The sequence below is a fragment of the Choristoneura fumiferana genome, chromosome 24 (genome assembly GCF_025370935.1).
Source record: "Choristoneura fumiferana chromosome 24, NRCan_CFum_1, whole genome shotgun sequence".
Taxonomy (NCBI): Eukaryota; Metazoa; Arthropoda; class Insecta; order Lepidoptera; family Tortricidae; genus Choristoneura; species Choristoneura fumiferana.
In genome coordinates, this window is record NC_133495.1 from 707,864 (window position 1) to 731,591 (window position 23,728).

At 38.2% G+C, this 23,728-nt stretch overlaps 1 protein-coding gene across 1 annotated transcript; it reads left to right on the plus strand.

Annotated features, from left to right (window-relative positions):
* Nucleotides 1-7,936: 7,936 nt before the first annotated feature.
* Rs1 (Dead-box helicase Rs1) lies at nucleotides 7,937-21,910 on the plus strand. Its single transcript, XM_074106181.1, has 15 exons — nucleotides 7,937-8,131; nucleotides 8,224-8,310; nucleotides 8,433-8,574; nucleotides 9,238-9,338; nucleotides 10,174-10,372; nucleotides 10,982-11,133; nucleotides 12,143-12,226; nucleotides 12,986-13,113; nucleotides 13,857-14,054; nucleotides 14,920-15,064; nucleotides 16,230-16,412; nucleotides 17,149-17,329; nucleotides 17,725-17,919; nucleotides 18,895-19,043; nucleotides 21,480-21,910. The coding sequence occupies exons 1-15, from the start codon at nucleotides 8,039-8,041 to the stop codon at nucleotides 21,894-21,896; spliced, it is 2,454 nt and encodes an 817-aa protein (XP_073962282.1). The 5' UTR covers nucleotides 7,937-8,038; the 3' UTR covers nucleotides 21,897-21,910.
* The last annotated feature ends 1,818 nt before the right edge of the window (nucleotides 21,911-23,728 follow it).

Below are 23,728 nucleotides of genomic sequence, written 5' to 3' on the forward strand. Positions count from 1 at the left end.
TGCGTAGCAGAGGGGAACGACGATTTAAAGCGTTGCGCATTTTTATTTTGATAAATTGCGCATGAATGGCGAACAATTGGCGCCAAAAATTAACGACGTCATGAGAAAAGTTTTGACAGGCCCTCGGCTCGGTCTTTACAAGAATCGTAATGCATTTTGATCCTCAGCTCTGATTTTGACTCTTAAAAACATGTCTTTGATATCGCCCGTCACGGCAATTCTACTCTCGCGAAATCCGTAACATTATGCCAAAAAGTGATACGAGTAGATCGGGCCCCTTCAGTAAGTAATGGTTTAAGGACAAATCGTTGTTGTTTTGCCGCAGCATCAAATACCAGGCGTAGTTGGTTTTATTTGGATTATCTACTCCAATGTGGTAGGTACCAAGTCTTGTGTGTAGGTTGTGGGTCGATACTTTTGAGCATAATCATTTTCAAACAAATGCGTACTCGTTCGGAATATCTTTGTTTGTAGCGGCGTCCTTTTCATTTTTGTTCTACATTTTTCAGCCTTGACATCGCGTGGGGAAATGAGTCAGGCATTACAGTGTTTTCTTCCTTCCAGGGTAGCCGACGTACCATTTTCCATCGAGAGTGGATGTTTGCTCTAGCAGTTCACGAGCGCGTTCGTCTTCACAGTTCAGTCGTGGTTTAATTTGAAATTCCTATGGAGTCCACAGCAAAATTACGACCGAACCTCCTCGTGCAAATCGTTAAGCAGCCGTTTGTTCTCGATGATGTCAGTGTTGTCTTCGTGGTTAGCATCGAACAGGGTAGTATGTAGTACGTGGCGTCGACGACGGCACGCAAGCAGGCGCCCTGCCGTGGACACACCAGCCAGCGGCGTGCGAGTGGCGCAGGGCTCGTTAGGACCCCAAATATGACTTCCAACGGTAAGATCATGTGATAATTATCTTTGTCCTATCAGTATTTCCGGTTTAAATTGTCCGTCACACAAATCACTCTTAAGTTTTTGTAGGTGTTTAAAGTTATCACAAATTACTAAGTTCGTATTTTGTTTAGGTAAATCAAGTTCTTTCACACTGCGAGCGGTAAAAGGTAAACATAGTTCCATCTCTGTTTGATAAGAGATATCAATAATCTGCGTGTCGCACACTAACTCGTTACTGTCATGCGCCGCGCACACGCATACACTCGCGGCGTCCGCGCACCACGACCCGCGCCGCCACCCGCGCTTATTAACGACACAGTTGAGCCATCGTCGAGCAGGGCGGTTGTCTTTATAATTACGCCACTAGGGCCATGAATGTTTTATGGCACGACTTTTAGCAACACTGCACTCGCGGAATTAGAGTTAATATGCGTTACGACTTCTGCTTCTGTGTTGGTTCAGTGAAGTTCGGGCGGCTCTTTCTATCACTGGAGTGCTATTTTGTGCGACTTGATTAGTAGGTACATGTAATAACCGGTGATGCGCTTGCCCGCAGTTGTTTACGTCGCATAGGGCAGCAGGACAGTTATGCCTATCGTGTTGGGATAATAGGCATTTATAACACAAGCGGAATCGTTTTACGTGCAGCCAGCGGTCCTTACGCAGCGCCTTTTTAAATTTTTTGCACTCAGTTAAGTCATGTTTAGACACTTTACAGTACCGCACTTAAGTTCACTTTGTCCACTTTGTGTTAACACAGAATGCACGTTAGTGTCATTTTTGTCCTGATATTTACGTTTAAAATAATCCGGTCGCACATGTAACAATGTAGCACTGCACGCTGATATTTTGACGGCTTCTTCGTGAAGAAAATCAGCTAACAACTCCAATCTAGTCGTTTCTTGGGCGATGCGTGGATAGCTATAGTCAGCCCATTTAGAAAGCAGGATCGTAGGGAGCTTTGATAGCACAATAGCGACTATACTCATTCCTTGGAGGTATTCTTCTCTTTTAAGGGCACGTACAGCGGCGACATAATTTTTAATTTTATTGGAAAATATGACTATTTCTTTATGATAATCTGGTAACATGGGGCTTAACTTTTAATTTCATAAATAATCCGGGATATTATGACGTCAGAGTTCCCAAAATTGTAATTCTAAAGTAGATAACAGAATATCTGGCGAAGTGGCACTAATTAATAAGGCACTGACGGCATCCTTGGCGGACCACGGAGACATTTTCGTAATCGCCATAAATTCTCCGTGTCACTAAACTGACACATGCGGGTGGATTCTTCGTATGCTGTTTTAAATTGAAGCCACTCCATAGGGTCTCCAGTGAATATTGGTAGGTCTTTAGGTGTGCTAATACGACTTAGTAGGTTGGTGTTTTGCCTTTCAGTTGCGGTTGTAGTGAGCAGGTCCTTCAGTACGTTAGCGAGCTGTTGAATTGGACCGTCGGTGCCGGCGTCCATTTTCGGCGCTGGCGGGTACAGTGAGCCTGGTTCCTTCTGAACCTCACCCTGTGCGTTGGCTGACTGTGACTTCCATTCGAGCTGGCTGTGCTCCACCCACTTTTCCACATGATACGGTTGGAAACTGCATCTAACTCCGATCGTGGACTGTTTTCATCGATTTCATCATTTAAATCAGCTAAATCTGCTTCCAATCGCTTGTCTATTAGTTCCATCCTTATGCGTGCTTTAGCTTCCGCTGCTTCTAGTTCAAGCTTTTTTCTACGCGCCTCAATAGAAGACGAGGTAGACCTTTTTGTAATAGACGAACTACCTGTGTGTGTTATTTTGGGAATCTCAGACTTTACTGAACCCGCAATCACTATCGTCTTATCCGCATTTGAAGGTCCGCCTTGTACTTTTTTGTTTCCATCAGTAGGCGGCGGTAGCGGTACTGCACCTTCGTTATCTTGTTCCCGTTTAGAGACACTGCGTGTTTTAACCATCTTTGGTGTATGGATCATTCAAGATTCGGTTCGAAGACCACTTTTGTAGCAGTTGGAAGATGGTAAAACCAGAGAAAATCGGAATTGCGAAATAAAAAATATATTATTAAAATTCAACGGCGGTACACACGAAAAAGCTGAGAGCAAGAGACGTGCGGCGGTCGCTAGAGCTTAAGTCGGCACTGTTCGGAATTCATCGGCAATCGGTTAAACGGATGCACGCATACCTCGCACTTCTCTCGCCTCTTACACTTCGATAAACAAAATTGCGTCGCGAACACACTCATTGACACTAAAAAAGCTGGACAGATTTGGATGAAATATAAATAGGGCGCTGGATGCAATGCCATTTGGCACTAGACTTTGACACATAACATGGTAAATTGTATTTTAAATCTCAATCATGGAAATTGTATAGTAGATATTGCTCAGAGGGCAATACTTTCTTATTAAATTTTGTCAAAGATTACAGCCTTAATTACTTCAGCACAGATAAGATAAAACACAATATGTAATATTTATATGTTAAGAATTAAATATATTTAAAGGAGTAGAAATGAAATGAGGGGAGCCACTTTCTTTGTCAATATCTTATTTTTGACATAAAATGCTTGAAATCAAGAAGGTACTAAAACTGTTGCTAAAAGTGGCAAACAGTAGAAAACCACTGTACAGCAAGGGCAACAAGATTCTTATTGCATAATTATATTATTAAAAGTAGACACACTTAAATTATGTCAAGATCTAATCATATTTATCTTTAACACATTCGCTACGAGCGTAGCGCGTGGCAGCGTTTTTCCGCGTTATAGCTAAAACTGCCTACGAACAGGGAACGCGCCTAGCGGGTTCTTGGCACTGAATGTGTTAAGCAGAGGCCCTTTTTTTCTAGCATACTTGGAATCACAATTGTTTTCACCATTTCTTTCTGCCACATGGTATAAGATGAGTGTAGAAAATGACAGTGAATGCGATCGCAAGCATCAGTGCGTTAGACAATGCTTCTGTTATATAATACAATACAATGACTCTTTATTGTACACCAGAAATAGTAAGTGATACAGAAAACAGATACACAGCAAGAAAATTACAAGGTAAGCAATAGGCGGCCTTATCGCTTAAGAGCAATCTCTTCCAGGCAACCTTTAATGCCCATATAATGTGGGTGTAAATTTGCTTTTTTTTAGGACAGGACTAGTGGAATGAAGTGTAGGTACTGCCAAAAAGTATACAGATTAAACATTACCTTTAACTGATGCTGATCCTGACACTCTATCAATGACGAGAATTTCACTGGGATTTATTGTAGGCTCCAAGTAGAACTTGTCTGATGTTGTGTATCTAAAGAATATTTAAATGGTTGAAAAGAACAAAACCTTCAAAACCAGGAACAAAAACGTACTTGTATTCTTATTAGGGATGGGCCAAATATTTGTTTCATATTCGGTATTCGGCATAATCGGCAGATTTACCGAATATTCGGCTAAATCACCAAACGTTTGGCAAAGTGGTACTCTTCTTTTTACTGCATTGAGCCATGCATGAGATGAGTGTTAAATGTGCTATTTTATGAGCTACTGTGATGCTTTATGTTTTTGTTGCCACCGTAGCTTTATTTACAATAACAGCAGATGAAAAAAGATGGTTCTTAATTAAAAACAAAATATAAGTATGTAGCTGTTTTGAGATTAAGCTACAGTGATATTTATAATAAAATAATATGTTAATATAATAAATGAGGTCTTTATTGTGAGAAATTAAGCAAGTTTTTTGTTTTAATCAAGAGTTGCATGATTAAACATTTCAACAAAAATTAATCATATTTCTAGTTTCTTTTTAGGAATCAATTATGCTAAATATTTGTATTTGGTGAAACCCATGTTCAGCCCATCTCTAATTCTTATCATGAATACTGTAATCTATGGTACTATTCAATGGAAAAAATCAATTGTGTAAACAAATGTGGTGACTGACATTGACACTTGACTGACGACTGGCTGACTGACTGACTGACGTTGGCTCTAGTGATGTGAAAGCTCTTTAAGATACTTCAATCAGCAGTAAATAATTATTTTGAATTTACTCATATTTCATTATTTAATGTTTTCCCTAAGTTTAATTTTTAAAAATGGCGAATCACGTATTCTCTTAGTCCTGTTCAAGAGTCATTCACAATGTTTCCATGTCCCTTTTAACTTAAAATGTTTAATAGCATTTTCACGAAGTTTTAGAATTAGGTATATCTTCAATATATATACCTAACGTTTTTTCCATACAAACTTACACTCCCCTTTATACCCCTTTAAGGGTAGAATTTTAAAAATGGTGAAACATGTATATCCACTTATATTTTTGACGTATATTTTCCCAAGGTTTATGATGGAGTATTTTAGAATTGAAAGGGTCAGTTAAAATATGGATTAATTTAGAATTTTTTGCTGCTTAAGTAGCGTAGTAGAAAAGGCAACCTGAGATATGTGTGCATAGGAGAAATTTGTATCTTGACTCCTGTCCAACGGTGGTGTAGGGGTTATAGTACGCAGTACGGATTGCTGAGGACCTAGGTTCGATTCCCAGCGCTGGTCTCTTTTTCTGGTTTTTCTGTGCATCCATGTCTCAGTTTGTATTTTCGATATAATTTAGAAGAGGCATTTTTAAATTTACATAAGACAGGAAAATGAGAGTAGACACAGGGAAGTGATTCAAAATGATTGTTTGGTCCAACAATGGACTCCACAGTAAATATGATAAGTACTAGTAAATAGAAATCTACATAATTTCTACTATAATACTCTTTTATCGTCCAACTAGTGTTTACCCACGGCTTCGCACACGTAAATCATTAGGTCCAACAGCTGAAATACCGGGATTTTTTAAAAATTGCCGTGGGAATTCCCGAAAATTAAATCGTTGTTTTCATTGACATTACATTAAAACAATCATGGTAAAATTTCATGACTCTAAGCCCAGCGGTTATTAGTTTTTTATCCCTATCTCGTGGGAATATCGAAATAAAAAGTAGGCTATGTTTTATTCCAGATGTCAAACTATCTATATACCAATTTTCATGACAAAGCTGAGCGGTTGTTATTTCAAGATTTTATCCCTATCCCATGGGAATATCGGGATAAAAAGTATCCTATGTTATCTAACTTTTCGCCAAATTTCATCCAAATCCGTCCAGCCGTTTCAGCGTGAAGAAGTAACGAACATATTCACTCACTCACTCACAAACTTTCACATTTATAATATTAGTAGGATTAGTAGGATAGGATTAGAAACCTTTATAAACCTTCATTAAATAGTGTAACTTAACACAAATAATTAATATCTACGAATAAATTAATTTGCAGAGCCAGCCATAATTATCGGTAGGTAAGGTTGGTTCAGTCAAATAATTAATTTTGTTGGTACAGCACTAAATTTCCAGAGACTAGACCGACCATAGACCAACTTCGGTGAGGAAAAAATTATCATGTCAATTTGACAAATATAACGGATTTTCGTCTTCCATTTAATTCTATAAAATAAACATATTTACACGATTATTTAATGATAAAATGATTGTTAAAAACAGTGCTGAGCTCATTGAGATGTGAATATGATCGGGATTGGCGTTCAAATGTAAGTAACTACGGAGTAATCGTGAAAAAATGCTTTGTTTACACAATTGATTTTTTCCATTGAATAGTATTATAGTAATATGTCATCTGTCTTCTTAAAAAAATACACATTTATAGTTTTAAAATGCACAGGATGGCAAAGTAAATACAAAATTAAAAAGTATATTGGCAAGGATCATCCATCACAAAAGAACCATTGAAGCATAAAATGACTGAGAAAACACTTATTATAGTAGTTAAATGAAGGTCAACAGTGAATTAACAAGTTAACGAGTCAGGTTTTACATTTAAGCTCCAATTTGCACAAATTATGATAAAATTTGTGCTTCAATGTAAACTTCCAAAACTCTACTGACAAACTGAAATAATACTTGTAACCGCTCCATTTTACTCTGCGTAATGTTCATTGCCTGGAATGATCAAATAGATAGCCAAAATATATAATGTTTCAGCGAAAACAAGATCTTGTGACAGATGTGTAAATATTTATTTATTTTTATTAAAGTAACGTTGTTTCATAACACATGTAAGTAAATTCGAATATTACTTACAGCTTAATATCATCATGAATTAGTAGCAGGTCTGCCATTACTAATGATTTTCAACGTAATAATTTAATTTTCTATACAACGCACACATCACCCGCGATGGCCAAAGAGTATAATATATGTCATTTTCGGTGACATGACATGACAGCACCCAACCCAAATTGCTTAGTTTAGAAATCAAGATACTATGTATTTTTCCTGTAGGTACTTTTTAATATTAAAAGAATAATTTTCTTTTTTCTTCACACAAGAAAGGCTTACTTATAAATGCAGTTTAATTTATCTTTTTCACTGCCTCTACTTTTTTCAACGATAGCAAAAGTACAATTTATCTGGAGGCACGGCAGTGACTCCGCCAAGTCGAGCGCAGAACAAACTGCCGCACCATTTTCTTTTCCCATTTCGTTTCGATGCATTTTCACGCGCCTGTCTGGTAACAGTGGGTTATTATAATGGAAGCCTGAAACTGCAAATTTAATAAGCTAAGGATAATTATGAGAACATTTAAATTTCATTCATTTAGAAGTGATACCTACTCGTAGGGTTGATAACTAGATTTTAAAGACAAAATTACCTATAAAAAATAGTGTAGTATCCACTAAGTACTTTTACCGAAAAAAAAATGATGGAACGTGGAATTCCATGAAAGGTCATATTTGAGCCAAATGTACTACTCTTTTTATTACGTCGATCTCATAGACGTGATTGTTTTTGAGATTTCGCTATTTTTTAAAGGCCAATCATCTCAATTGATTCTTGACATATTTTTTACAACATGTTCTTGTTGGGATCTTTATTTCTAAACGAATTACGAACCAAAGTACGCAGACGTCATTTCAAACTAAGGGCAAAGAGTAGGCAAAGAAAGAAAATCTTGTTTGTCAAACTATGCGTAAAGGAACGTTGCGACATGTGAGTTTGATAGATAACCTCTAAACAACTTGGGTTTGTTAAAATTATTTACCATAAGATCAGTTTTATGATAATGCTGGTTTAATTTTAATATTATTTGCAATGGAGGTTCCCGGATTTCCAGGGTTTATCAAAACCATAAATGATGGCGAAGAAGTGGAAGATTTTTCGGAAGAATCCGATGTGGAAGTAGAAGTACGGCGTGTTATTTATTTTTCTATCTAAAAGATAATTAAAGATGTTTATTTTTTGTAAACAAATCCTATATCTATGTGTTTTAATTCTAGTACCAACCATCAAAGCAAAAGGTGAAGAAGAAAGCTGATTTTAATCCGAAGTTTCAGTTTGTTTCGTCAGTTGAAGAATACAATAAGGTATTTAACGTTTTATGGTTTGACATCTTTAAGTATAAAAATCCAAAAATATATAAAGTATGATGTTATAATTTCAAATACCTAGCTACCCAGCCACATGTTAGTTTTTTTTGTTCTTTTAGAATACATGGGATGATCTTCAGAAGTATGTACGTAGAAATGTAAAGAGGACCATAGACGAGAAAATAGAGAGGCGCAGAGCACAGGCCAAAGTCAGTGGTTCAGCTGGCAATATTGACACAGACTCAGATGCTGATAGCAAAGGTACGACTACAACTTGTTGTTCAACCTCTTTAACAAATTTAGAGAGAGGTTGTCTTATGGTACCATACATCAACTACGGTTTCTATCCAAACACCTTTTTAACAGTATGCCTGTTAAAAAACGCTATAGGTTGGTACTGGGGGTTGGTAACCTGTAGCTCTTTCATTGTAAACTGTCAGTTCTTGATAACATTATTTTATTTATGAAAAATTTAAATAGTTGAATCAATCCCTACCATGTCTATTAACCAATACCACCCAATACCATAATACTGAAACTAACATTTTTAATGGCTCTTTAAAAATGAAGAAATCTTACAAATTGTAACTTTTGCCTCTTCTATCTCACTTCACTACCTATAGGTACTACCAAAAAAAAAATTACAAAAAAAAAAACAATATTTTTAATTTGCACCATATTCAACTGTCTTTATAGGATAAGACCACCTTCCAGTTTGATTTTTAATTTTTATTATTTGTTACATTTTACAATATTAATTTATAGTATTCAATAAAGCATAATAATAATATGGATAATTTATTTATACTATATTATATAGCCACTCAAAGATTGATTATTGTGTATGCATCTCAATGGTTGCTCATTTGTTTTTGTACAATAAAGGGTTTACACACACATATATATAATATTGTTAATCTCTAGATGGTGATGTGGATGAACTACAGATATCAGATGATGAACTCCGGAAGGATGAAATCAAAACAAAGGAAAAGAAGCTCAGCAAAAAGAAAAAGCTGAAGCAGGTATAGTTTTATTTGGTTCCTTATCTTACCTATATTTTGCAATAGGGATGATGACACCATTAAAAAAAAAATCGAAGACACAACTCCAGTAAAAAACACTTTATTTTAGCCCTGAAAACCAGATTAATTTTCGATTAACTGAAAAATTAGATTTTTTGTTGCTTTAAAACAAATAAATAGTTAGTTGATTGAGTGTACGAACAAGTGACGTCATAAGTTGCTATTACCATTCAAACTCTATGGGAGAATTGTGTTTTGACAGCTCATAAAAAGTATGTCAATTGATTGGTGGTGTCAACATCCCTGTTGTATAAAAAATGGTAGTTTTCATTTATTTCACTTGGTTCCCATTTGTTTAAGTGAATCTACATTATTTATTTAATTTTTAACACATTGTTTACCTTTCATGCAGTTCTAAATACGTTTTCTTTTGTGGTCTGTTTTTAGGGTTCCATACCCAAAAGGTAAAAACCAAAAACTCTATTACTAAGACTTTGCGGTCCGTCCATCTGTCACCAAGCTGTATCTTATGAACTGTGATAGTTAGACAGTTGCAATTTTCACAGATTATTGATGTATAACTGTGGCTGCTATAACAACAAATACTAAAAACAGAATAAAATAAATATTTAAAGGGGGCTCCCATACAACAAATATGTTTTATTTGCCGTTTTTTGCTAAGCCTTCCTGCGCGAGTCCGACTCACACTTGGGCGGTTTTATTTTGTTTATTGATGTCACGAGAAACTAACATTCTCAAAAAAAAATATTAATTTCACCTTTGCTAGCTTTGAATTTTTATTAAACTAACTTTTGCAAATGGTGTAATCATACAGGAAATAAAAGAAGATGACATTCAAGAAGGCGCCCGGATAGAGTACGACTCTGATTTCTTTGAAGAGCCTCCCCCCTACGATGACCAGGCTTCGTTCTACATGATGAACCTGTCCCGGCCGCTGCTCAAGGCTATCGGAATACTGAACTATGTGCACCCTACTCCGATCCAGGCTGCCACTGTGCCCGTGGCTTTGTTGGGTATGAGAGCTTTATCAAATACTATCCACTAACCGCGGCTGCTTACGCGTAAACCATCAGTTCTAGCAGTTGTATTGAAATTCCGGGATATCGTTAAAATTCCTAAAAATTACACAGGATTAAAATTAATGATAATTTTGGATTTTTACCGATCCAGTGGAAATATTTTTTTATGAACTCTTTTTGATTGATTATCTAATGATTCGCCGAAAATTTTTACGCAGATTATTGATTGGCGCTCAACGTTTCGCCGATTAACGGTTCGCCGATGAATTTGTTCGTAGATGTATTGTTTCGCAGACAAAGTTTCGTAACTCAGCCTTTAGCAGACTATTAATAGAAATTCGTTTAGTCTATACTACAACCAAGTACTAGCATTTCGGTTCTATGAGATATTACGAATGAGAAATACCATGAAGTGCAAATTTCGAACTTCGTATCGTGCCCTCCCGCTAACGCTGATATTATTTAATACGAGAGTGAGAGGGAGGGTACGATACGTACTTCGAATTTCGTAGTAGCCCTGGCGCTCGCTACCGCTAATTGGTAAAATATGAATGTGAACAACCTACCGCTACCGCTGAAGACGTAAGTCTACTTGTTCTACAGGCAAGGACATTTGCGCTTGCGCGGCCACAGGCACGGGCAAGACCGCTGCCTACATGCTGCCGATATTGGAGAGGCTCCTGTACAAGACCACGGGGGGAGACCGCGTTACTAGGGTGCTGGTGCTCGTCCCCACCAGAGAGTTGGGTGCTCAGGTAAAGTAATGGAGAGTTTTCTTATTAATACTACCTGGGCTACGTTAATCATGCAATACGAGACAGTAGATGACACCATACTCGTAAAACAATAAGTCCAAGACGCGACGTTAGGAAAAAAAAAAATTTTTATTACCTTTTTTTTGATATTTTATCGAGGCTTTACTAAGATTGGTTTTTTGGAATCTTTTTGTATTTTTTATTTCAATTCCAAATTTTTACTTTTACGGTCATCCCGTAAAACCGAAATTGAAAATACAAACTGAAATATAGATGCACGGAAAAAACAGAAAAATAAGACCATCACTGGGAATCGAACCCAGGTCCTCGGTAATCCGTACTGAGTACTATACCGCTACACCACTGATGGTCAACGGTACCGACACGAATTTCCCTATGCACCTCATATCTCTGCTTGTGTTTCTTACTCGGGTAAACGGGTTCGTTTTACGGGATGACAGTAAAAGTAAAAATTTGGAATTGAAATAAAAAATACAAAAAGATTCCAAAAAACCAATCTTAATTTGATTGCTTAGAAACGATATCTCTTGTCCGGTTGAGCGGTTAGTTCCAAAGGAATGCCGAAAAAGTTTCAGGGCTTACGGCATAGATGTCGCTAGCGTCGCTGCTTAAGTGACTAAGTAAGAAACACAAGCTGAGATATGAGGTGCATAGGGAAATTCGTGTCGGTACCGTTGACCATCAGTGGTGTAGCGGTATAGCACGCGGTACGGATTACCGAGGACCTGGGTTCGATTCCCAGTGATGGTCTTATTTTTCTGTTTTTTCTGTGCATCTATATTTGAGGCTTTACTACACCAAATACAAGAAATAAGTTGACAAGTACAGACAAAGACTATGTCTGCGTCATGGGAAGCCATAGTAAACCAGATTAAATGCTGCTTTGCCCAGACACATTATTATATTTAACGGGTAGGTAATCTAGCTCTGGCTGTAGGCCTGTGCTCTGCAGTTCTATTCCTTATTTTTACTTAGCTGTTTCTTCTAGGTACACGCAGTGACGCGACAGCTGTCTCAATTCACTTCAGTCACCGTTGGACTTTCTGTCGGCGGACTTGACGTAAAATACCAGGTAATTTTTGTTCCTAAGTTCCTTCAAGTGCATACTAAAAGGGAGCAAAAAATGAAAAACAAGAGGAAATCTGTCTAAAAAAAAGAAAAGTCTGTTCGCCGAGAGACTATAAGACCATGCGTTATTAGCTCATTAGAAATGCGAACCCTTATAAGTATATAATTAATAAAAATAATAATTTTGTGATAAATAAACGACAGTCGCTAATCAGCGACATTATCATAATATATGAAATTCTCAGCGAATAGATCTTACCTATGGCGATTGAAAAATTTGTTCTCGTTAGTAAAATAAATGATTAGTTTTTTATGGATTCTATGATATGATTAGCGTGTCTCGCTGACATCTAATTTCGTCTTGTTTTTTTTATTTTTTTGCATACTATCATCTCCTTTCCAAGATACTTGTCTTATATTATTTATACAAAATATTACAAAATAACATAACCCGTAAAAAATAAAATTATTACAGCCAAAACCATTATCAATTCAAGTAAGCTGTCTTGTCATACAACCGGAGTTAGCAGCGTAGATTATTTAACAGAGGGTTACTCTAATTTTATTGAAATAGAGTTTACATCAATAAAGAAATTAATGATTTTTTTTTGGTGCAGCGACATAACTATAACATTAACTATAAGATATGGTTTTCATATATTATAGTTAATGGACTCTTTAACCCTATAAGGGTTAATAAGGGACCATTTAAACCCCTTTCAGCTTTACAGGTATTTTTGTAACGCCCTTTACTATATGACAGGAAACTGTGCTCCGACGCAACCCCGACGTGGTGATCGCGACGCCAGGCCGCCTCATCGACCACATCCGGAACACGCCGTCGTTCAGTCTCCACTCTATCGAGGTGCTCGTGTTGGATGAAGCAGACAGGTATAGCAATTACACACAAGGGGTATAAAAAGGTTTATGCAGGGTCGGCAACGCGCGAGTGATACTTCGGGTGTTGCAAGCGTTCCTAGGCGGCGGTAATTGCTTAACATCATTCGGGCCGCATGCCTGTTTGCCTCCGACGTGGTATAAATAAATAAAACAGATTTGGTGATTTGGTGAGGTGAACAGATGGTATAAATAAATAAAACAGATTTGTCATTGTAAATATCCAAGTACCCACTTTATTTTTCAAAAACAAACCCACAAAAAATTTACAATCTTTAACCGTTTCATAAAACTGCCTTTAAATTTATATTTGTTTACTGTTTAGGGGAGTTCTATTAATTGTAATGGTAGGGCCACACACATCGCGATAAAAAATATTGCGATAAAACTTCGTTTTCGGCCTACGGCATTTGTGCAGGGCCACATTGCAAACAAAGAAATATCGATCGATAAAGAAACCCTTTGATGTGCGCGAGTTTACCGACAGTGGGGCGAAGTGTCTGCGGCTTCGCCCGAAGTGCCGAAGTATTCGCGAATATTCGGCTACACATTATCGCGATAAAGCGAATGTTCGCGTTATCGCGATGTGTGTGGCCCTAGCCAGTTGTATGTATGTATGTATGTAAACTCTTTATTGTACAAAATAAGTAAACAAACACAGATGACAAACAATGAAATATACGTACAAAGGCGAACTGTTGAGTTGTTGTTCAAATTACAAAAAAATATTTCCCCAGGATGCTAGACGAATACTTTGCAGAGCAAATGAAGGAGATCATCCGCCAGTGCTCCCCCAAGCGACAGACCATGCTGTTCTCTGCCACCATGAGCGAGGAGGTCAAGGACCTCGCCGCCGTCTCGCTCCAGAAACCCGTCAAGTTGTTCGTGGACTCCAACAAGGATGTCGCTTTTAATTTGAGACAGGAGTTTGTTAGGTAAGTATTTTTATAGCCTATAGTCGTGAGTCCTAGTCTACTTTCAAAAGAGCAATCCCGGATTTTTTTATTGATCCCGCGGGATAGCGATATAAACGAATTCTACGTAGACAGTCGCGAGCAACAGGCTGAGTCTACATACTCGTATATATTATTCAGCCGGCCGCCCCGGCTTTACAGTCATACTGTTGGGTGACGAAAAAGACACTAAGACTAATGTAATGAGACTAAGACTAACGAGACTAACCCCGTTATTCATAAACGACAATCAAACCTATTTTAGTTCAAATGCCGCTAAAATTCATTTGTCCTTATCTGTCACTTCGACATTTGTATTTGTTAGAAAGGGACAAAGCATTTGTTAGTTAACATAGGCTTGTTAAGTTTTATGAATAAGGGGGTAAGACTAATGAGATTAAGATTAACGAGACCAAGACTGACGAGGCTAAGACTAGAGACCAAGGCTAACGAAAATAAGACTAATGAGACTAAGACTAATGAGACTAAGGGGCTGTTTCACCATCCATTGATTAGTGTTAACTGACTGTGATGTGATGCCGTCTCCGTCTATTCGAACAAAACAATAGAAACGGCATCACATTTAACCGTCAGTTAACACTAATCAATGGATGGTGAAACAGCCCCTAAGACAAATGATACTAAGACTTATGAGACTAAGACTTATGAGACTAAGACTAATGAGACTAGGACTAATGAGGCTAAGACTAATGAGACTAAAACTAACGAGATCAAGACTAACGAGACTAAGATCAAGGCTAACGAGTCTAAGACTAAGGAGACCAAGACTAATGAGATAAAGAATAATGAGACGAAGACTAATGCGACTAATGACTTTCCGTGTCAGGATACGCAAGGAGCGCGAGTCAGACCGCGAGGCGATGCTGGCGGCGCTGGTGTGCCGCACGTTCCGAGACCGCGCGGTCATCTTCGTGCAGACCAAGAAGCAGGCGCATCGGCTGCACGTCGCGCTGGGGCTGCTGGGGGTCAAGGTCAGTCCTACTAAGAGATAGGCATAGGCGTGCATTGGGTCAATGAGGGCTATCGTTTTTTGTCTCACTAGATGGCGCACTGTTGCGTGAGGTTTTTAAGTATGGTTTTGAAAGTCTGTTATTACGGGCGTGGAAACAAAGTTTCGATTAAAATCATATTTAATACACCTTAAAACCGTACCATATAAATATCGAGCATGCCACAGTGTTGCATAGTCCCCGTTTTGTTCGGAAAAAAGGAGGACAAAGGTTTCCGAAAGACAAAACTGTCTCAAAACACAGACATTCATTGCCCCGGAACGCATATTTGCCATAAATAATTTCAGATATTGCAAAATATTCACAAAATTATTCTAATTTTAAATAAACCCGCGTAGCTCACCCAAAAACTATGAGATTTGACATTTCGGAGACCTCACGCTACACTAGTGCCTCTAGTGGCGAATTCATACGCGATAGCCCTCATTGCATTGGGCTGGTGGCGCCACTGCTGAGCATGCTACAAGTTCAAGATAATTCTGGAACATATACATATAATTTAAAGGGAGAAAAAACCGGGATTAAATTATTTCACCTAAATTAATGTGGTCGTCAACGCCGGATCATACCAACACTGTGAAACTACGTTTTTTTTTACATTTTATAGGTTTATCGTTAAAAAAAATATTATTACGAGCCGTGGGTGTTTGTTAAATAAATAAATAAAATAAAATAAATATAACGGGACAATTAACACCAATTAACCTAGTCCCAAAGTAAGCTTATAGCAAAGCTTGTGTTATGGGTACTAAGCAACGGATAAATATAATTATTTAGATAGATACATACTTAAATACATATTAAACACCCAAGACCCGAGAACAAACATTCGTATTTTTCATACAAATATCTGCCCCGACACGGGAATCGAACCCGGGACCTCAAGCTTCGTAGTCAGGTTCTCTAACCACTAGGCCATCTGGTCGTCGTTTGTTAGATAGGAAATATTGGTTAACGTTCAACTAATTTTGTTAAACAAAGGAATCACCTAAACATTAATTTGCTGAAATCAATCCGTAGTAAGTAACTCACGCCCAATCCGCACTGCGCCCGCTCTCACTCTGAGAGGCCTGTGCCCAGCAGTGGGACGTATATTGGCAGAGATGATGATGAGTCACTACAACAGGTAGCAGAGCTGCACGGTGCCTTGAATCAGCCGCAACGTCTGGACTCCCTGAAGCGGTTCAAGGAGGAGCTGGTGGATGTACTGGTTGCGACGGACGTGGCGGCCCGCGGTCTGGACATACCCGGGGTCAAGACTGTGCTCAACTTCACGCTGCCGGCCACTTTGGAGCATTACATACACAGGGTGAGTCGTCTGGTGGGGTGACATTATTTCCCGGCCGTACAATACCGACCTGATATTTCGTGTTCGCACGCCCATAGAAACTCTTGTCAGTTTGACACCAGTTTGTATGGGCGTGTACACGAAATATCAGGTCGGTATTATCAGTCCCGGTAAATACTTTTTTTTTAATACCACATCGATGGAAAACAGGCATGCGGTCCGCCTGATGTTAAGCAATTACCGCCGCCTAGTGTGGTTTATACGTACTACCTTCCGTCCGCAACTTCTTATCTGTTGCAGAATTTAGGACTGTTTGAGGCTACAGTAGGGTTGCCATATGTCCCGGTACGCCGGGACATGTCCCGGTTTGAAGCATGGTGGCCGGTTTTTTAATTATAGTTATTTAGTGGGGGGCTGGACTTCGTAAATAATAATGTACCAATAATAAACACGACTAACTAGCTAAGCTATAACATAGCTGATAACGTGCATTTTCCACTTTGTAGCGAAAAGCACTTACGAACAAAAAACCCGACTGGCAAGTTGCTGGCATTGAATCACTGTGTTAAAAGTTGTTTTGTGTTTAGGCAAGGACTAAACCTTTAAAGTTACCTATTGTTGTAATAAAAGTTCCAACGAAACCCTCAAAAGGAACTATCGACTATCGATAAAATATATAGTATGGATCCTAGAAAACTTATGGTACCCAATAGGGCATAATAAAATCTGGATCCAAAATTGTTCCGTTCGTTTACAGGTTGGTAGAACAGCCCGCGCGGGCCGCGCCGGAGTGTCAGTGTCGCTCGCGGGCGAGGCCGAACGTAACCTGGTGAAAGCCATCGTGAAGCGGGCCAAGCGGCCCGTCAAGTCCCGCCAGGTGCCGCCCGACATAGTGGCCAAGTACCGGGAACGGCTGGCGCGCCTCGAACCCGAAATCGGTGAGTGACATTCCGGACAGTGCTCCATCGCTCCATATGAAATGAAAATTAACTGACGGGTTGCAAACTTTAAGAGTCTGCGAGTGTACTAGATTAAAAAGACGTATGTACTTATTCGTAGTTTTAATAAGACTGGCAATAAATCAAAAAAGTAATGAGAGTTACTAAAGTAAAAATATTCAAAATTAGTAAAAAAAAGTACAAAACATAAATTCTTTGTAGTTAAAAATGGTTGTGCCTACAATACGGGGATTATTGTGCTCAAGTCAATATAAAGCAGTATATTTGACTTTAGCGTAATAAAAATCTGTCCGTGGTATAAAAGAATGCGTTGAGGATATATAAACAAACGAGTTTTTGCCATCCATTAAAAAAACATAACCATTAACCCACAGCTGCAATCCTGGATGAAGAATACGCCGAGCGCCAGCTGAATAAGATGGAGAAACAGACGGCGAGTCTGGAGAGCTCCATCAAGCAGGAGTCCGGGGCGCCTGCGCCGGCCAAGCGGCCGCACGACTGGTTCCAAACGCCGCGAGAGAAAAGGGAGGAGAAGGAGAGACTAGCGCTCACTGTACACGCTGGTAAAGGTACGGTCTAGGCTGGTACGATCAAACCCAGATTCAAAAATTCAAAATTCTAAACATTTATTCTGCATGTATACCCCAAACTCTGTATAACTTGAAATTTTTTTAACTACCAGCGCTTTGAGAAAGACCATGAAATGAAACATGGCTGAAAGTTTTTTTTTTTTAGTAAGTAGAAAATTAGAGCAAAAATTACCTACATAAACAAATACAGGCATGTATCTCCTATCCCCATAGTTAAAATAAAAAACAGTAAAACTAAACATCTTAACTATATCCACGTTCAGTGGAAGTGTAGAATGCTTCTACTGTCGTAAAATTAAAAAAGGAAATTTAAAATCAAACTTCACATATCGAAAATACAAAACATAGATGCACAGAAAAACCAGAAAAATAAACCAGCGTTGGGAATCGAACCCAGGTTCTCGGCATTCCGTGCCACGTGCTATACCGCTACACCATAACTGGACATGTATTTTCGATATGAGTTTTACGGGATGACCGTAAAAGTAGCAAAATTAAAAATTGAAATAAAAAATAAAAAAAGTCTCCAAAAACCAATCTTAACTCAAGCTTCACAGTCAGGTTCTCTAAGTACTTGATTATCCGGTCGTCAAATCAGAAAATTTCTAGTAAAAGCGTATTTTATTTTCAACCGTGACCCGAGACATTGTCTGACGCACTCGGAATCACGATCGTTTTCCCTACTTCTTTCTGTCACACGGAATAGGACGTGGAGTAAAAAGGGATAGGTACCTGAAAATTCAGGGTTCTAGCTTTACCCATAACAAAATTACAGGATGTTGCCTGAATGGGTTCGAGAAAAGTATGGTACGGTCGTGCCTTTGTTTTTGTTTTGCTCGACTTGGCGGGGGCACTTCCGTGGCCCCAGACAGTGTATGATCGACGCCGGAACGTTAGACAATGCGGGCACCGATCTGTAACTTGTAATCTTAAATCAAGCCTTTTTTTACACAGATAAACAAAAACAAAAAGCAAAGAAACGCAAACGCGATTCCGATGACGAATCGGACTATGAGACTACGAAGAAGAGACGGAAGGACAAGCCTGCCAAGCCCAAGGTGAAAGACACGGCCGAAGAGAGGGTCCAACGTGAAATGGAAAAGGTGAGGTCTCCAAGCTTTTGAATTAGGGATCTTTCATCATCATTTGCATGTTGCATAGACAGTAATGTGCCTAAACAACAAAACAACCAAATGAAATCGCTCGACGCTCGTTTCCAGTGTCAAATCTGGTCACGTGACATATAGCGATAAAGCTGAAAATGTTGAGCTTTATCGCTGAAAAAAACACTGTTTTTTTTTTTTTTTTTTTTATTTGTACCACCGCCACGACTGCTACTAAATGAGATAGTAAATCAGCTTTCAAGGCCAAGATCATTCATGCAAGAAGCCATCTTGTCGCTGCTGTACGACGCGGCGCCTTGACGCTACTTTTTTGAGTCGCTGGAAATTCAAAATCTCCTTCAAAATGTGGTCACTTGACCAGATTTATGGCTGCAATCGAGCACCGAGCGACTCCATGTGGCCGCACCTTTATAGTTCATTTACACTGACGTTGCAGCTAAAAAAAAAACGGCCAAGTGGAGTCCGACTTGCGCACCCAGGTTCTTAGGTATCTATCTATGCAGGTGGCGCAGGTGGGAAGGCTACTTATTCATATCTCTTCACACGAATACCTTCTTTTTGACTTTTAATCAGACTTGCGTTTGGTTTCTACATATTTAATCACAGATTATAAGCTATTGTTGTTCTTCGTAAATTTATAAATTTGTTATTACCTATTTATTGTACACTTTTCCGACACACACTCATTTGTGCTGATTCCGGTCCAACACATTAGGTGCAAAGATATGAAGGTGTTGGCTGAAAATCAGCGCTGTAGTAGGCAGCATATACTTACTGCAGCATAATGCTGAGTCAATTCCTTTTAGACATCATCAAATGTTTTTATTTTCTGTAAATTATGTATTATTTTAAGTTCGATGTCGATATAAAGTTATGTCTATGTCTATGAATATTCAGTCTCAGCAGAACCCCTCTCCTAAACAAAACGTTTGTAGTGTGGGGTCATTTTAGATGGTTTACTGATTTTCAGACTTTTCTTAATAGTTGTGTAAAATAAGAGCTGCCTTTGAGCCTACCAAATTTCAAGATTCTAAATCGAAAACAACTAGAAGTACTCTATAAGTTTTTCGGTTACGGCAGTTTGTACGGAAACACCTTTTTTAATGACTATCTTTTAATTGCGTTCACTTGTTGAACTACTGAACTCAAATTCCTAGGAAAATTAAGTTCCTCAGTATTACATTAAGGTCAATGTGGCCAAGACCGGCATACTTCATTTTTTTTTTACCTCGGAGTGATCTAGCTGCGTTAATTATTCACCTGCGTTAACACTTGTACTTGCATACGATGAAGAATTTCATAAATAATAGTTAAGCTATAGAGATAGATCATTTTATTCACAAATGAAGCAAAAAAATAGTATTTTCTAAAATTCGGCGAGTAGACGGACTTCCCGTGTAGTTTAAGGTAAGTCCGTCTAGTAATGATATCGGCCATACTATGGGTCCTTATATGTAAGTATGCGAATCCTCAAAAAAAATGAAACAAGACAATGAAAAGTGTACTTTAAACGTGTTAACATAAGGCTTAGATTCGGAATAAACACAATTTTTCTTATTCAAAGGCAAGTCCGGCATATATTACGTAAATGGGGTGGTAAACCTTTTTTGGCAAAAAAATATATAATAAGTACTTACTCATTTATAAGGTTTCCCAAATAAAGGATCAATTGAAATTATAAAATGTATTTTAATAGTTTAATTTTTAATTTACTGAGATCAAAGAGGGTCACCTAGCACTGATAGTGCAAGCTTTGCTTAGTTTGGGGCTAATATTTATTTGATTATTTATTTATTTGATAGGTATTTTTAATTTATATTTTCGGTGACATAGTGCCACAGCATAGTGCTGAGGGTGAGGGACACATTTCCGTACTAGTTTCAAGATCAAAATGCCCTTATGAAATCGTAATAATATTGAAATTGTAAAAACAGTTGGTAACTTCTGATTCAAGGGAAGTCCGGCATATGACGGACTTGCCTTGTACATAGTAGACGGACTTTCCAACTTAACGAAATTTTATTGTGATAAATGATGGTACGTATAATTACAAAAGTAAGCCATTTTCTGATAAATTAAACACAGAATAAAGTTAACTGGTTCTTATATTACTTCTGTAGTTACTTTCTGGTGCAAAATCTTGTCACGAACTATTTTTAACAATTTTGTTAGCAGAGACCGTCGCACTATCATTTCGAGTTCCATACATGCAATTACTTGTTGAGGCGGATTGCTCTGAAGTTCGTTGTCACAGCGCCATCTGTTTTAGAGTGAGGGAACAAGCGCGACAAACTGCTTTATATACTGGACGCTAAAGCAGGAACCGCTTTCAAATTCAAAAGTTATAACGTGTTGACGGACTTGCCTTGTAGACGGTCTTGCCCACATTGACCTTAATGATAATTTTATTTGTAGGTTGCCCTCCTCCAATCTCGTATGGCAAAGCGCAACAAGAAACAACATCGCATCCGCGCCGTGGACGACAACGACGACCGCTCACAGAACAGAAACTCCAACAAAAAACAGAAATCCAAACGGAAACAGAGTAACTTTGCCAACGACTTGACTGACACTTCGCGATCGACAACCAAACGCCTCCGGTACGATGCCAATAGGGTACAAAAGGGAATGGGACCGCCTATAGGAAAATCTGGGAAATCTGGCAAGGGGCCAAAGGGTAAGGGACCTGCTAAGGGTAGGGGCCCGCCTATGGGGAAATCGCAAAAAGGAAATGGTCCAAAGGGACCACCAAAGGGAAAAGGCAAGCCCCAGAAAGGTAAAGCGTTTGGTAAGCCACAGGCTGGAAGAAAAGACGGGCGTAGGAATAAATAAATAGTTTTTTTTGATGAGTGTGCTTTTATTTCCCAGTCTTTCATTATTGCTTACCTATTTTACTTACTCCCTACGTAAGCACTTTATAAATGTTATAATCCGCTATAAAATTCAGTAACAGAATCCCGTGGAACGCATCAAAATGAGCAAAAAACGTGGAACAAACTTTTCCTTAAAATCAATAATTGCAGAGATAATTGTGGTCCAAATTTCAACTTTTTCAGAGACAGACGTATCAGAGTAGACGGAGCTCTGCTACGCGTTGTTTAGGCGCTTCGCGCTTGGTCACACTCTTACCTATCCTAACCTTTTAACCTAACCCAAGTTTAAAATAATTAAACTGTAGTCTAGTCTCGTTCAATGAGGGTTTTCACGGAGGCGAAATATCGGTAGATGGCGTTAGTATCGTGAGCCGTTTGACGTTTGCTCGTGATTGGTTAAATAACTAAATGAGCGCTGTCATCGTTCATCCACCATTACCTCTCATATTTCGTTTTCTAGAATTTTTTACCGTACAAAGGCAAAAACTACTAGACACTGGCAAAATTGTCCTCCAATGGACAGAAGCATATTTTTTTAAAGAAACAACAACAACTAAATGAGCCAATCGCAAGTAAACGTCAAACGGACCACACGATATTAACGCCATCTAGCGATATTTCGCCTCTGTGAAAACCCTCTGAAAATTTTAAATATTGGACCACAATATCTTTCTAAGTTAATCTTCAGGAGTATTAAATTTAAGTTTAGGAAAAAGTGACGCCATCAATATTTTTGATGATTCTGCCAATGTCTACGTTGCCAATGTGAGATCACGCACACAAGAACATGTTATGTAAAGACAGCAGAATTTTGACATTAACTCATTCATTTAACTCATTCTTCTTTTGCATAACAGTTATTTTTGTAGCTGGTATTCATTTACTCTCGTCGCGTGAAACTACCTACCTACACGACACGGCAAAATAAAGATACACTAGAATTTGACAACTAATCAACAAATACGAACAAATACAAATACATTTTTCACTTCTCATACTCGTAAAGTTCGTGTTTATGCTGGATCTAGGCTACATAAAATGTCTTTTTATGCTCTAGTGCATAAAGTCAAATCTTCGTCTAAGACCAAGACAATCAGGTGTAAACAGCCACAAACAAAGAAGTTTCTACATATTTTTTTATTTTTTATTTATTTATATAAAACTAAAAATCAATCAAATCAAAACAATAAAAGGTACATAGGAAGTGAACAATTGTTTCCACTTGCTATTTCATTTCCTCGCCATCAAAGTGAAAAGCAGAGTGTTAAACTCGAGCATTAAACCCATTTTCCCCTCGACGTGTCTATCAACCCTCGCCGTATCGGCTCGGGTGGCTATACGAACGGCTTGGGTAAAATGGCTTGTTTTATGCTCTTGTTGTACAATCTACTATTTGTATTTCCTTTTTGTACAATAAAGAGTATAAACAAACAAATAACGTGATAAATGATTTTAGGGATTTCAAACTACTTGAGCGCAAGTTGGTATTTGGTGGCAATTTGGCCAACATAAAATAACCACGTTCGAGTAGACGTTTTGGGAGTCTTTCATCGTATCGTTGCCAACTTAACAAACAAAAAAAAACATAAAGCTAACCATAAAGCAAGGGCTGCCATTCACGGGCCACATAATACTACAAATTGCATGCACAATTTGTTCTTCTCGTAATATCAAAGGAATTATTCTTCAATTTATAACTCATAAATAGATTATGCAGATATTAAAATTCAATTATGAACTAAATAACTTTTGAATACTTAATTAATCAATAAAATCAACAAATGGTAATGT

What these genes read in the sequence shown, in the direction of transcription:
- Rs1 (XM_074106181.1), top strand. Translation starts at nt 8,039, where the DNA reads ATGGAGGTTCCCGGATTTCCAGGGTTTATCAAAACCATAAATGATGGC. An exon ending in GACTTGACGTAAAATACCAG is followed by an intron (nt 12,227 to 12,985) that starts GTAATTTTTGTT and finishes ACTATATGACAG; the next exon opens with GAAACTGTGCTCCGACGCAA. An exon ending in GCGCCTCGAACCCGAAATCG is followed by an intron (nt 17,330 to 17,724) that starts GTGAGTGACATT and finishes ATTAACCCACAG; the next exon opens with CTGCAATCCTGGATGAAGAA.